The sequence below is a fragment of the Haemaphysalis longicornis genome, unplaced genomic scaffold (genome assembly GCF_048455015.1).
Source record: "Haemaphysalis longicornis isolate Haplotype H1 unplaced genomic scaffold, Haemaphysalis longicornis Haplotype H1 scaffold_12, whole genome shotgun sequence".
Taxonomy (NCBI): domain Eukaryota; kingdom Metazoa; phylum Arthropoda; class Arachnida; order Ixodida; family Ixodidae; genus Haemaphysalis; species Haemaphysalis longicornis.
Window position 1 is genome coordinate 77,625,852 of NW_027526225.1, and position 15,365 is coordinate 77,641,216.

Consider the following 15,365-nt stretch of genomic DNA (forward strand, 5'->3'; position numbering starts at 1 on the left):
TAACATCCTTTCCGTGTTAGTGTGCGTGTATAGACCTAGCGCGACCTTGTGTGCCTTGCGTATGAGAGCGTTCAGCTTGTTACGCTCGGCGGCGTTCCAGGTGTGGAAGGCGGCGACGTAGGCCAGGTGACTGACGGCGAAGGATTGTGTCAGTTTGAGTGTGTTGCGCTCGCGCATGCCGGCGTACTTGGTGGATATCTTCTTGATGAGCCCCATCGCCCTGTGTACCTTGGTTTGGAGCTGTTGTATCGTGTAACCGTTACGGCGCGTGCAGTCCCAAGACGCGCAGGGTGTCGACCTTGGGAATGGTGATACCGTCGCTCGTGCGCACGTTGATGTTCGGCTCGTCGTTGTCGGTCTTGTTACTTCGAGGCGGCCGCAGCAGCAGCAGCTCCGACTTGGCCGGGGAGCATTGGAGGCCTGTTCCTTGAAGTTGTTCTTCGACCGCTTCGACGGCCTGCTGGAGCGATTCCTCGATCTCGCCGTCGCTGCCGCCCGTGGTCCAGATGGTGACGTCATCGGCGTATATGGTGTGTCGTACCCTTGGGAGGGAGCCGAGGCGTTCGGCCACCCCGATCATAACGAGGTTGAACAGCGTCGGCGAGATCACCGCTCCCTGCGGCGTGCCCCTGCTGCCGAGCGTCTTCGTCGGTAACTCCAGGTCTCCCGCCACGATGGTCGCGGTTCGCTCCGTGAGGAAATCCTTGACGTATTGGAAGGATCGCTCGCCCATGTTCAGGCGCGACATCTGCCGCAGTATTGCCGAGTGCTGTACGTTGTCGAACGCTCCTAATAAGTCGAGGCCGAGGATGGCCGCTGTGTCTCCGGATCTCTTGGTCGTCCGGTCTATGATTTCGTGCCTTAGGAGGAGCATCGCGTCCTGGGTGCTCAGTCCCGCCCGAAATCCGAGCATGGTGTTGGGGTATAGCTCGTTCTCCTCCAGATACCGTTGCCACCGATTTAGAAGCACGTGTTATAGGACCTTGCCCACACACGACGTCAGCGATATCGGGCGCAGGTTTTCGATGTCTGGCGGTTTCCCGGGCTTCGGGATGAGCACCGTGCGCGCCTCCTTCCACTTGCGGGGCAGGACGCCACTGCGCCAGCAGTTGTTGTAGTACCGCGTGAGAGACGCGATTGCGCCGTCGCTGAGGTTGCGCAGCTCCTTGTTCGACACGCCGTCGGGGCCGGCCGCCGACTTTCCGTTGATCTTTTGCAGAACCGCGCGAACTTCCCACTCCTCGATGTCCGCGTCGAGTTCTGGGTTGACGCCGCCCTCGTAGCTCGGAAGGGGCGAGGGTGGCGTGGCCGGTAGGTACTTGGCGTCGAGCCGGCGCCGGACTTCGTCGTCGCCGAGCTCTCGGCGGGCCTTGAGGAGGGTTCGCGCCAAGACGTGCTGTTGCGTGCTCTTGGTCTTGGTGTCGTCGAGCAGGTGTCGGAGCAACTTCCAAGTTCGGCTCTTGTGGATTTGCCCGTCGGCCTCCTGGCAGACGGCGTGCCAGCGCTGGCGATTCAGCGTCTCGCAGTGCTTCTCGATTTCTCTGTTTAGCATCGCCACCCTCTTGCGCAGCGTGCGGTTGTGCCGCTGGCCGTTCCACCGGCGTTTGAGCGAGTTGCGCGCCTCGATGAGGTGTGCTAGCCTGCTGTCGACGTCGGGTGCGTCCTCCTCCGTCTCGAACTCGGTGGTGGCCCGCTTCGATTCTTGTAGCACCGCCGCCGTCCATGCCTCAATGTCCTCGATGTTCTCGGGCACGGTGCCGAGGTTGGCACGAAACTTGTCCCAGTCCGTGATTCTTTGTTTGCGATGCGGGCTCGCTCGACTTTTGAGGGGAACGGTGACCTCTAGGATACAGTGATCGCTGCCGAGCGTCTCCAGGGTGTTTCGCCACCTCACCTTGATGATGATGTTAGTGCTTAATGGCGCAAGGCCAACGGGGGCAAAGAGCCGCCACCTCACCTTCTCGTTGTTGCTGAAGGTGAGGTCCGGGTTGTTATCTCGGCGCACCGTCGACATGTCCTGTCTGGTGGGGACCGTGATGTCGTTGGCGAGGTGGTACCCTTCCGCCTGAGTCTCTGACAGGAGGCTGCGACCCTTCGCCGTGTCGTATTGGTAGCCCCACGCCGTGTGCGGGGCGTTGAAATCACCGCAGAGCAGCGTTGTTTGGTCCCCTGCCAGCCGCTTGATCTTGCTGATCAGCGTGCCGTAGCGTTGTTTCGCGTATTTGGGTTTCGTGTACGCGTTCATGATGTACACGTGCTCCTTTCTGGCTCGGGTCTTGGCTCCGATCACCACTTCTATCGTAAGGTGTTCCACGTTCGTGGCGTGCAGGAGGCTGTGTTCGAGGCTGACCATGCCCTTCTTCACGAAAGTGCAGATGCCGCCGCGCACGCGGGCCCCCTTCTCTGGAGTCTTGGGAAGTGCAAAGGCGTAGGAGCGGTATCCCGGGATTTTCGGGGCGTGCTCGCAGTGCGTTTCTTGGACGAGGATGATGTCCGGTCTCTTCTCCGCGCGTGCAATGTGCTGCAAGAATGTCGCTCTCCTTCCCCGGAACCCGTTCGCGTTCCACTGCCAGATGATGAGTTCGTGTGTCTTCTCCGCTGTCTTTATTGTCATTACGGCTGTGCTTCAGGAAGCGGTATTGGCTGCGGCTTCGCCGTGAGCTTCTTGTAGATTGTCGTCATCATTTGCTCCATGTTGGTGAAGCGGGTCTCTAGGTTGGCCAGTCTAGCCGACATGTCTGCCTGCGTGGCCTCGAGGGCCGATAGGCGCGTGTTGACCGTCTCGAATTGCTTGGCGCACGCGTCTTGAAAACTGTGGAATTCTTCTTTGGTCACGTATTGTTGCTCGCGGATCTTTGACTTCAGTGCCCGTCTCTTCTTGGTCGGTTCGCTGTCCGTGTCCATTTATTCCCGTGGAGCGTCGCTGCAATTCGCCGCGACGTTTTCAGGCGTTGGGTTGTTGCTTTCGGAGGTCTCTTCAACCTCCTCGGGCGCGAGTGGGATCCGAATCGGTGGAGGGGGCGGCGATTGTGGCGAGTCCCTTGAAACCGTTGGGGTTCGCGGTGGGAGCTCTTGCGGTATCTTGCCTGCGAGTAGCAAGTCCAGCTTGCGATTTAGCGCGAGTATTATCTCTTCTTGCCTCTCCATTTGTGCTCTCAGATGCATGTTTTCGTGGCGAACGTCTTGCAGCTCTCGCTCGAGTGCGGGGTTGCCGCGGCTCGTCGCGCCAGCTGTCACCCTGGCCCACGTCACGCCCGTCGCCGGCTGGGCCTGGCCGTTTCTGTTGTTCTTTGCTCCGCCCACTGCCGCTGACGCCGGCGCCTTAACGGACCCGCCTACTTTCGTCCTCGGCGCCGCAACGGGGGCGTGTACTCTCGATTGCAGCTGTGGGAAGGTTTCCACTGTCTTTTGAGGCGGCTGCTGCTTGGCCTCTTTCCGCTGTTGCTCTTTTGCCCCTCGCCTTTGGAGTACCACGTGGGGCACCTTGAATCGGTTGAGGCAGCCCGTGGCTCCCGTTGCGTGAGCCCCGTTGCAGAGCTTGCAACGAGGCTTACACGTGGCCTCGTGGTTTGGCTCCGGCTCGCGTCTCCCACACGCAAGGCACACTTTAGTCTCCGGGTTCGGACAAACGTCCGCACGATGCCCTAGTTTCCCGCAGCACCGACAGAACTCGTGGTGCTGCCTGTACAGGCTACACCGCACTATCATGGCCCCGTACTTGATCGAATTAGGTACTCTAGATCCCTCGAACGCCACGATAACCGTGGTGGTATTTCCTATTCGGTGGGCCTCTAGTGCCAAGGGGTTGGTTTGGTTTACGATGTTGTTCTGTAGATCCTGATGCGTCTCCGTAGTGTCTATGCCTCTAATGATTCCCTTTACTGTGCCGTCCGGGGCGGACACGTACGCGAAGGTCTCGTACTCGGCATTGCCTATGCGAAGCTGCCTAATTTGCACGTAGCTACGAGCGCGACCCTCGTCGGGCGTGCTGATCACTATGATGTTCTGAGTCGGATTCGTACAAATAGTGTCCATTCTGGATTCGTGCATGGTAACCCCGGCTGCTGCGAAAATGGCTGACATGAGGCGCGTGGCCTCCGTTTTCGCTACGTTAAGCCCGCCGCGCGGACGTATGATAATTTTGGTCTCGTGTCTCGGTAGCGCCAAGGGCATGCGCGCCGCTCTGCTAAGTCTGGCAGTCACTTTCTTAGCGAAGCTATCGCTGCCTCGAGGCTGCGAGGGTGCAGGAGAAGAAGGAGGAGCCGGCTTACCGAGGGGTGCTGCGGCGCGGCGTCGAAGCCTTCTGCCGGCGGTGATCCAGCCGTCGTCGTCCTCCGTCTCCGTCTCGTGCGTCCGGTCGTGCTCGCGTTGTGGAGGTAGAGTCCGTTCGTTGCTCTCGAATTCGGTGGTGACGTCGTCGCCCTCGTAGTCCATAATCGCCGGGGCCTCTCCGTGGGTGTTCATCTCGTCGTGAGGTACCACGGGCGCAGCCGCCATGGCGTGCGCGCGGGGTCGGGGACGGGCTAGGCCTAACGCAGGCCTGGCTGGTCCGCTCCGCTGCTATCTCAAGCTGTGTGACGACGGCCCGAAGCAGTTCAAGGGCAGTTCAGTGCGTCGCGTGAGCGTGTGCCCCGTCTTCAGAGCGAGCGGTGAACGAAGAGCACGTGAAGAGGGTAGGGAGGCGACCGAAGCTACTTGTTCGTTGTGCCGGTAGCAGCGGCGGCTTTGTTGCGAGCAAGCTCGAGCGAGGTGGCGAGCTTGCCGAGGCGAGCCACCACGTCAGCGCAGCTAACCCTCCATTTAGGGTTAGCGTGGCGGTCGCCGCTTCGAAATTTCTCGGCGTTGTCAGATGACAATTAGTGGCTTGCCTGACGTATGCTTGGTATCCGGGGGACGCGCTGACGATGCTCTGTCGACCGGTGATAGTTTCGTCGCAGTGCAGGCCGTTGGTGGTTCTTCGGGGTGGTCTTTGACGGAGCCGATGTGAAGCAGGCCCACATCGGTCGGCCACCTAGCGGACGATCCTCACTTTGGTTGTGATGACGGTACTTAAATATGGATAACATTTTTTTTTCTCCACATGTCCTATAAGTCCAATATTAGGGTTGGAGATGCCGTTCTAACTGAGGGATGCGTATTGCCGTATATACCTTAAAAAATGGAGCGAGAGATATTATTCTGTTTGAAATATTATTATTATTATATTATTAAATAGAATCCCAGATAAGGTACCTGCTACAGCTGCGTCCCAGCCTAATTTAAAACTCGTTCTCTTAATTGCAATCATTCTTCCATTCTCCGCCACAGATGTTTTCTAGGAATCTGGTGCAGAAAACGTCCCTGCTGCTCACAAATCTGGTCGATTCTTTATATGAGCTAAACAGCAGTTTATCTAATGCGGTGCATTAAATTAGATCTCTCTGCTGCTGAAGTGAAAAATGAGAAAGCTTCGTTTTATGGGGAACATTTTCTTGCTTTTTGCATCTCCACAGGAAACAGAAACCGAAGGCAATTTTCCATGCAGGCTGGTATACTTGGGAACAAGTTAATTAAGAATGGCAATAGCGCATGTGTGGTATCACTTCGCCAAAGCGACGGACCCGGACGTCAACGGGCGCGCGCATTTTGAAAGGAGATTGCTATGAATGCGTGATGCCGTCTGCCTTTCTCACGTAGTTTGTCTGTCGTCGCTAAAGCATATTAAGTCCGAAAATCACGGAAACGGCTCGTGCTATGTTGAACAGATTCACTGTAACGCACTACTTGCGCCGCGCGATGTAACATCCGGCTGCGGTGATGAGGTACAGCGGCAACTTTCGTGGCCGTTGTTAACTTGTTCCCGAGTATGGACTAATGAACTGACGTACAGTCGTGATCAATTTGAAGGTTATCGGTCAAGGACAACTGAAACAAGCAGTTGCACCACGTTACGTCATAACCTGCAGAGACGAGGGAAACATCGGGATACCTTGACTGTATTATTTCGTTGTTCTCTGAGCAACTCTCACTCCCTTCAATCAGGGCGCAGCTTTTGGTTGTTTTTACGCGTCAGCGAAGAAGTTGAGTTGAGAACGCACATGTCCTATGGTTTTCTTATTCTCGGAATAAATGTGACCAACTCGAAAGTTATTGCACAAGCCTCAACGGCGAGCTTCCACCGTGGCAAGGTTATACCAATAACTGAAGTTCATCAGATTTTGCAGAGAGGCGTCAATGTTAGCCAAGAAATGAGCCGACGACGCACACACATTACTGCCATAAAAGAAGAACAAACCAAAAATTTTCGCGAGCGCGAGTGGGGCTTGCAGCCTGGAAGAGCACACTACGGAATGAAGGCAGCGCACGTTCTCTCTTCGCAGTTCCCAAATCGGCCGCAATGCCCCTTAAAGGCCCTCCTGGTGATGCTCTCCAACCACATGCACGCGTAATATCGACGCAATCGGGCAACAACGGACGCCTGCGGCGACATCCGCCGCTCCATTCACGCGGACCGACGACGCCGGAGAGGGCGAGTAAGCACGTTGGCGCCGCAACGCGCGCGTAAACCCAGCGTTCTCCAAAGCGCCGCGCCGTGTGGCTAGACTAACCCGGACTCAGCTTCGTGGCGACCAGTTCAACTACAGTTTAACTGACGGGTTTAGAGCTGGTCATTCATGCGTAACTCAATTAGTGGAATTTACCCATGACATATTTACATCATTTGATAAAGGTTTACGAACAGACTGCATACTATTAGATTTCCAGAAAGCGTTTGACAAAGTGTCCCATGTTATCTTACTTCATAAGCTTTCACTTCTTGGTTTACCAGATAACATCCTTTTTTGGCTCAAAAACTATTTGACAGGTCGTTTACAAAGAGTGGTAATTAATGGCGCAGAATCAGAATATGCATGCGTATCTTCTGGCGTTCCGCAGGGTTCCGTCTTAGGTCCTCTTTTATTTCTTATATATATAAATGACATTGGCACAGGAATCACTTCGAAAATCCGGCTGTACGCAGACGATTGCGTCCTTTACAGAGAAATTAATAACGATTCTGACCGAGTAGCATTACAGACAGACCTAAATAAAATTTCTTCATGGTGTGACAGGTGGCTTATGTCCCTGAACATCTCAAAATGCAAGCATATTTGCTTCACGCGCAAGCGTCAACCAATCGGTACACAGTACTGCTTGAACGGCTCCCCATTATCAGAAACAAGCGAAGCAAAATACCTAGGTGTCACGTTTTCCGCCGATATGACATGGAATCGTCACGTTCAAAGCATCACTTTAAAAGCAGGACGAGTACTAAATTTCATTAAACGGAACTTTAAGCACGCGCCAATAGATGCCAAGAAAACACTTTACCTAAGCAACGTTCGCCCGATTCTGGAATACGCGTCCGTTGTGTGGGACCCGCACACACAAATTCTTGTCAATAGCTTAGAAGCGATACAGAAACGTGCAGCCCGATTCATAACCGGCATTTACTCATTCCCAAGCAGTGTCACAGAAATAAAACGGCACATATGTTTGGAAGATCTTTCACTGCGCCGTGTTGTTTCCCGCCTCTCTTTCCTTCGAGATGCCGTCTTCAATTGCACACCACTAAACAAAGAGACTTATCTACAATCACCAACATACATATCCGGGCGCCGCGACCACTTACTTAAGATAAAAGAAATGTGTGCGCGCACAACCACATACCAAAACTCCTTTTTTCCTACGCGAATGGAACCTGCTGCCTCCTGAACTAATCGAAGTTGCTTCTGATGTGACGTTCCCCACTGTCCTTCAAGAATATATTTATAGATAAAAATGTACTCGCCATTTGAAACTTTCTTTGATATTTATGCTTTGCAATGTTAGCCAGCGTGCTGTGTAAATGAATGTATCTTGTTACCTGGCCGATACTTCTTTTTAGTGCTGCCTCATGTGCTCCCTCAGAATGTACCACATGTGTGATTAGTATTGTACTCACGGTCTGCAGTGTGTGGCTTACTAACGCAAACCTTGTATGTTTTCTTACAATTGTTTTTTTTTCTACAACCTTTCAAAGAGTGTGCAATGTTGTATTTTATATCGATTATTTGTCCCCCCTACTATAATGCCCAACGGGCGAAGTAGGTATGCAAATAAATAAAAACTAAAATAAATAATGCCCATTCTCACAAAATACGTATATTTAATACAAAAGCAATTAAAACAGTTTTTGGGCACTTAAAAAATGGCTGCGGCTTAACTCAGCTAACCTTGGATATGCAAAGCAAAAGCTTGGCTTATTCTGGTGTTGAGTCTTGGTTTCGCTTGATTACCCTTTGATTCAGCTGTATTGCAGACCCCATCTGAAAGCTGTTCGACTCCGTGCAACGCTCACAGAAGGAGTGCGGACGAACGCGGCGCTCATTTACGGCGAACGCAGCGTTCGGCATTCATTCACGGTGAACGCCGCGTTCCTCTTCGCCGAGCGCGAGGTGTGTCACGTTGCCCGAGATGACCCAGCGCCGCATGCATGGAAGGCTGCGGGGGTGGTCGGCTGCCTCGGCTGCAGCGGCGGCGGCGACCGCTGCTCGCTCTGCGCAGAACGACGGTAAACGTGGCCGTGTGCGCAGCGCCGACAGCGCGCCCGGCGAATCACGCGATGCGCTTCGAGGGGTGTGTCGCCGGGGGTGTGTTTCCGGTCAAAAGGTCACCTTGCACATCCTCCGCGAAATCGCTGGACGAAAGTAGTAAAGCTTTGCTTTGTAACGATAAGAATTTTAATGCTTACTTGGCAAAACGCTTACAACAATGCATACAATTGGCGTAAACTTCCTTGCTCCCATAGTTAATCGTTGCTTCGCGTGTTTCCCCCCGTTATCTGATCTCCGTATTTTACAAATTACTACGTTTTATCACATAAATACTCGTAAAGTTAGCTTATTTGTCGGTTCTCTTTACTCGCTATGTGACCTGACCGCCAGATAATACCACTGCCAGATGTCAACGTCGGCCCCCTGCCCCCGAAAGTTTGCGTCGATGTCTCGCTGGCTTTGACTTGGGCGTAAGAAGCGCGTAGCAATGTATTCGATGTACGCCGGAGTACGCCGTTTCCTTGTGCGCCCACGCGGGTTTACGTTGTTTTGCGAGTACGTCGTTTTCACGTGTGCATGTGGCTGGACCTTAAAGGATGCTGATAGCTGTGCGTTGGTGTCCATGTCCAGGGTTCTGCTTTTCGAACTTACTTTGGCTGCAGTTCCGACTAAGCAGGGAATCGCTACCAGATGGCAACGTCCCAAAGGTGCCCAACCCATATCTCCACTGTTAGAGGTAGAACACATATATTAGGGGCGAAGGCCCTCAGGGGCCCGTGCTGTTGGCGTCTCCTGTCGTAGTTGTAATTGTCGTCTCGTGTAGACACGGTACTAAAACACTGGGACACTCGTTTACACCTCGCACTAGGACGTGACACGTACTACAACAACACAGGGACGCTCGTTTACACCTCACCCTAGAGAGCTTCGTGCTTCAAAGACAATATACTTTTACAGCAATGCTGTATACCACTACCCCAACGGTTTCATCTCCGCTGGCAAAAACGCCAAGGTGCAAAGAATACACTTATACACTACATGCTTAGCCCTTCCCCAGGTTTCACGTTAGTGGAGATGCCGCGGGATTTTTTTCTATAACAAGAACAACTTATGGACACCTTACGCGGATGCCACGGCGACGCCAGCCTCGGTGACGCTGTAGTTGGACGCCGCAGCAATAAAACGCGTGAAGGACGGGCTGTAGCGCTTCTTGGTGAACGTGTTCAGCAGGCCTGGCTGGTAGAAGGACTCGTAGTAAGCAACGTCGCAGAGGCCGTCCTCTGGCAGGGGTGCCTCCCCGTTCTCGTGGCCTCCGTACACGCACAGCAACGGCTGCACAGGAAGTTTCCTCCCTGCACAAACATGAACGTTTGAATTCACCTGCGCGCCAAACATACCGCATTTATTTTGGAAGGCAGTCTAAAATCACCACAGGAATACCGCAAAAACCTAACACGAATACCTGTCGAACGAAAAAAAACTTTGTTGTGACGACAGAAGTCCTGTTGTTACGACAAAGCCATATGTTGTTACGACGCACATTGCTGTCGTAACGACAAAGTCAATTTTCTCAACTACAAAAATTTATGTGGTCACAACAGACCTGCTATTTACACTACTCTTCACAATGAGCAATAACATTCAAATCATGTGCAACTACTGATGCAACATCAGGATCACGACAAGGCAGGAATCAGGGCAGGAATAAAAATCAGGGCGGGAATACCACACACGACAGAGCATCAGAATCATGACATCAGAAGAATACGACACGACGACCATACGACATGCTAAAATACGACTAAATACAGAAACTTTTTTTGTCTTTTTCGACTGGCAGGCCATATCAACGGTCCTTGCGATCTCTGTCAAAAATTACAATAGCCCAATAGGTTTTAGTGTCGTTGGCAAGTTTCCTATTTGTCTTACCCGGTCTCACCCGGTCTCTAGTACGTCTTATTTCTCCCATCCACTCTATTTCCCCCAGCACACCTTTTCGCTTTTCCCTCCATCCCCCGGCCCCCCCTCTCCCCTCAACCTCTCCCCTCCCCCTAAACTCCTCCTCCCTACCTTCTCCCGATCCCCTTCCCCCCGATTTCCCATTTGTCCTCTTCCTCGGGCCATGCGATCCGGGCATGGGTCATATGGCACACCGGGGACCTAAGGGTGACTTTCGTGCGGTTCAACGTTGGGTCCCCACTTGTGTGCATCACCAGCCTATCCATTCCCTCCGCAGGGCAAAGGCCTCTCCCATTATCCTGGTTCCCTGCTAATTGCGACCAATTTGCCCCCGCAAATTTCTTGATCTCATCAGCCCATCTAGCTATCTGCCGCCCCGTGCCATAGGGATCCACTCTGTTACCCTTAATGACCAACGGTTATCTTGCCTTCGCATTACATGCCCTGCCCACGTCCATTTCTTCTTTTTTTAATTTCTACGTATATGTCCTTAACACGCGTTTGTTCCCTGACCCACTCCACTCTCTTGTCCCTTAATGTTACACCTATCATCTTCCGTTCCGTTGCGCGCTGAGTCCTCCTCAATTTAAGTTGAACCGCCTTAATGATCTTCCACGTTTCTGCCCCGTAGGCGAGTAATGATAAGATGCAGCTGCCAGTTTCTTTTTCAAGGACGATGGCCGGCGGCCATTCATTATCTGAAAATGCCTGCCAAATGCATTCGACCCCATTCTTATCCTTCTTTTTTTTTTTTTTTTAATTGCGAAAGTTTGCTCTGCAGCATAAAACGGTGGAGGCGAGTGTGTTTAAATGTACATAAACAGGAAGTTTTTACTAAGAAAGTCTAAAAGGCTCTGGTGATACGGCCCAAAGAGCCAGCGTCTGTAGTCGGGAGGTCGGCCTGGGTTGAGTCCCACACTATGTAGTACCTGCTGTCGGGAACGTTGGAGGCCACGGCAAGTCCACAGAAGATGGTGGATGTCTGCGGTCGATGCCGACGTGGTGCAAAATGGGCAAGTCCGGCCAAACGGAGCCCGTCGATCCGGGGGCCAGGTGTGGGTGACAGCTGGTGTTCTTCTAATTATCTCTGCCTCGTGGTCGGGATCTGGGGTCACAACTTGGCCTAAGTAGATATATCCGCTTACCAATTCCACTGCCTCGCCACTTATCTCAGACCGCTGTGCTACCCTGATGTTATTGATCATTACTTTAGTTTTCTGCATATTAATTTTCAGGCCCACGGTTCTACTCTGTTTGTCCAATGCGGTAAGCAATCTTTGCAATTCGTCCTCAGAGTTACTTAGCAAGGCAACGTCATCAGCAAATCTGAGGTTACTCAGGTATTCTCCATTAACCCTCGTCCATTAGCCTTGGGACCCTCATCTGTATAATACTATTACTGTACTACTTTTTTGGAATGAATAATAAACTGAAACTGAAACTGAAACCCTTACTCCCACCTGTTCCCAATCCAATGTTCTGAATACTTCTTGAAAAAATGCTGGGAATAACATTATAGAGATTGTGTCTCCTTGTCTGACGCCCTTCCTTATAGGTATTTTACTGCTCTCCTTATGGAGGATGATGGTAGCTGTGGACCCATTGTAAATATTATCTAATATTATTATATAATGCTCGTCTACACCGTTCTTCCGTAATGCGTCTGTGCATCAGTGGCCCACAAATCGCCAGTTACCCACTGGTTAGCCGACCCAAAAGTAACATCTATAGATTAGTGCGGCGGACACAAATCATACGGGTACACAGATCAAGAAAAACTTTTGAACTTCCTGTCTAGCATCTATAAAAACCTTCACCGAAGGAAGTCAACTGCATCACTTACGTCTCCGGCGTGGATTTTCCGTACTGTCAACGACCCCCGCAGTGATCGGGAGCTCTTCAGTAGTGGATATAGTTGCAGGGGTGAGTTCGTCGGCGGCGCTTTGCGTGCTCTCGTCCGAGTATTCGAACTCGTCGCGGCCGTCACTAGAATCAGTGCTGGGCACCAACGGCGGCGGGCGCGTCTGCTCCGAGTCCACAGCCCTTCTGGCATGCCTCCGGAAGAAGTAGTACGTGGTGGTCACGTCCTCAGTCGGCGTGTCTGAACCGCGCTGGCTCCCCTTCTCAACTGGGGATGCATGCGGGAGGAGAGGGGAAAACGTTGCGGAGTTTCCAAAGCCAAGATAGCAGCGCGGGCTTCGGGGCGGATGTTTCGATCACAGTATTTGTGGTGCAACCGATATGGGCTTACAGACAAGCAGGAGTGCCATAAGAGCAGAGTAACCAAGGCGTACCTTACGACTGAGGAGGTAACGCTAGCTCCCAGCAGAGTAGGCAGCCGTACTACGGAGTCGTGCATCACACGCTGTCAAGAACCCAACCAGCTGCGAGCTTTTACTGCGTAGCATTTTTTCCCAAGTACCCGCACAGCCAGGTACTTGGATGCAGATATGCAGATATCGCATAGGTTACACCTGTAATCGTTAGGATAGCGGGAATGGAGATAATTGGTCGAACTAAATTTCGAAAAACTAAAAATAGGAAAATTTTTAAAAATTACACAAAATGGCGAACCGTGCAACGCCCTCAATTTCCACAATGATGCCGATTTCGCGAAACTTCCACCTGTAATTGTTATAATAGCGTGAATGTAGATAACTGGCTGAACGAAATCTTGCAAAATTTAAAAAGTGTGGCCGTAAAGAACTCACATTCAAGACAAGCAGCATAAGAATGCTACGCATTAGTAGACAATTGTCTGAATTTCCGCCGATTTTTTGCCTGCAATCGCCACCCCGACGGTATCCTCACCACTTTTCACCAGGACTTGAAGCGTGATAGCGTCGTTGTGTCGTGTATCCAACGGAAGAAATGCACGAGATCTTTTTAACCCGTATGATGCGGATTGTCGAATATTGCGTAAGGGCTAATTACCATTCGCGTCATCAGGCGTCAAAAAACATGGATAACCACAACATTCTTACCGTTCTCTACGTTAGCAAATTACGTTATTTTGCCACATGAGACAAAGAATAGAACAACCGGCCAAGTTTTTAGAATTTCACCCTTTTTCTTTCTGTTGTGACAAACCGCTCTTGTGGTTCCCTGGCTTTGCTTGGATATTTTGCAGAGCCCTACGCCCTGACTCGATTGTTGTTTTATCCCCTGCTTCTAGAAATATCACCCCATATCGCGTCTAATCACTGACACTTTAGTTCTCGTGGTTCGTAGAATTCAGGAGAGTAGTTTTTTATAGTAATGATTTTCAGATGATAGTCCGGGGACTACATGTGGTCCGCGAAAACATTTGTGGGGTCCGCGAAGCCCTCACCCAAACTCTCCTTTTTATCCCGCCATTATTTCATCCCTTTTGGGAGAACTTGATGGCAATGAAAGAAGGCTTCGCTACATGAAATGTGCATTTAGTTTCTCTACGTAGCACATGTTTTGACCTCGGCTGTTTGCGCAAACGCCCGTTATGAGTAAAATCAAGACAGTGAAAAGGCGGCATGTCGGCGGTTAGATGACTTTTAGATGCAAGAGCAAATTGTTTTACGTTATGACAAGCATCGTCATAAACGTAAAGCAAAAAAGGCAAGCATTGAATGAGTGTGTGGGTGACAGAAGCTGGATGTGCGAATCGTTTGACATGATGACACGAATCAACATATTCCTTCTTAAGGTCCTCCAATACTTGTGCGACCCCAAAAGGTGTCCCCTGCGCTCTCAGGGCTCGGAACAACTTTCGTACAGAAATACGAAAAACTGAAAGCGGTACAAAGTCCCGTACCGAAATTTCAAGTCCCACCCATCTACACAATTCTCGTAGAGTTGTAGTGGTTGGCGCAGTCGCATACTGAAACAAATGCTGATGAGGCTGTATTGATCTAAGTGGTTCCTCCCGTGCCTTTCCTTTGTAGGACATCCGCTTAATGCCTTCCTTGTAATGCTTCATGCACAATCGTATATTTTTAAACTGGCCTGCGACCGACATTCAGCTTCCTCCAAAGTTCTGAAGAATGTTTCGTCCCCGCCGTTCGTCTGCTCATTTTATTGGACCTCATGTCCACCACCTTCACCGCCAAAACTCATCGCCTGTCTACTGCTTCTGGCCTCAGACTGCATTCTTATGTATGTCTTATCCCGATTACCCTCGATTCGCACTTCTGAGAATTTGTCCCTGTCTACACCTAACTGACTGATATACAAGAGAATTCATTTTCGATAGTGTTATTTCCTTCTTTCTGCCCGTACCCGGAAAAAGTTCGCGGCACAGAAACGGAAATAGCTGGGTCAGTGCCGTATACAATGAATTCAAGAAATGAGGCCATTGTGCATTAGAAACAAACTTTGAAGAGATTCAAGAAATATCGAAACTCCGTAGAACGCATTTGAAAAGACAGAAACCTAAGTTTGATTCAGAAGGCGAGCATGTAGCATGAATATAAACAAGGAAAATTGAAAATGTCTCACCAGTTGAGAAAGCCGCAATGAGGAGGGCCACAAATCCCACCAAGCCGATGGCGATGCCCAAAGAAAGGGAGCTCTGAGTTTTCCTGGTTCTTCCAGTAGCCGCTTCCTCCACCCTGAAACACGCGAATAGAAGCTGTTGGAACTGCCCGCCGTGCCGACACCCTGAACTTCAGCAATGCCCTTAAGAAAGCACGTAAGTATGCCAAGTGGGGGGGGGGGGGGGGGGGGGGGGTGAATAACATCGAAATTCACCTCTTTTATGCTTGATTTCCGGGGTAATACGAAGAATTGGCAAACACTCGTACAGTAAAAAAGATTCTGCTCATATTTATGACAGCTTTGACCAAAGGCATTACGCAACCTTCCCTTCTCAACATT

The 15,365-nt window shown here is 51.2% G+C and overlaps 1 protein-coding gene across 1 annotated transcript; it reads right to left on the reverse strand.

Annotated features, from left to right (window-relative positions):
* Positions 1 to 259: 259 nt before the first annotated feature.
* On the reverse strand, positions 260 to 913 carry LOC144161686 (uncharacterized). The gene is made up of 2 exons (XM_077692311.1): positions 657 to 913; positions 260 to 542 (listed from the first exon to the last, which is right to left on the reverse strand). The coding sequence occupies exons 1-2, from the start codon at positions 911 to 913 to the stop codon at positions 260 to 262; spliced, it is 540 nt and encodes a 179-aa protein (XP_077548437.1).
* Between the last annotated feature and the right edge of the window lie 14,452 nt (positions 914 to 15,365).

Excerpts from the sequence above, each read along its gene's own strand:
- LOC144161686 (XM_077692311.1), bottom strand. The coding sequence starts at position 913 with ATGCTCGGATTTCGGGCGGGACTGAGCACCCAGGACGCGATGCTCCTC. Across the intron at positions 543-656 it reads ATCGTGGCGGGAGACCTGGA|GGTACGACACACCATATACG; the intron begins GTTACCGACGAA and ends CTCCCTCCCAAG.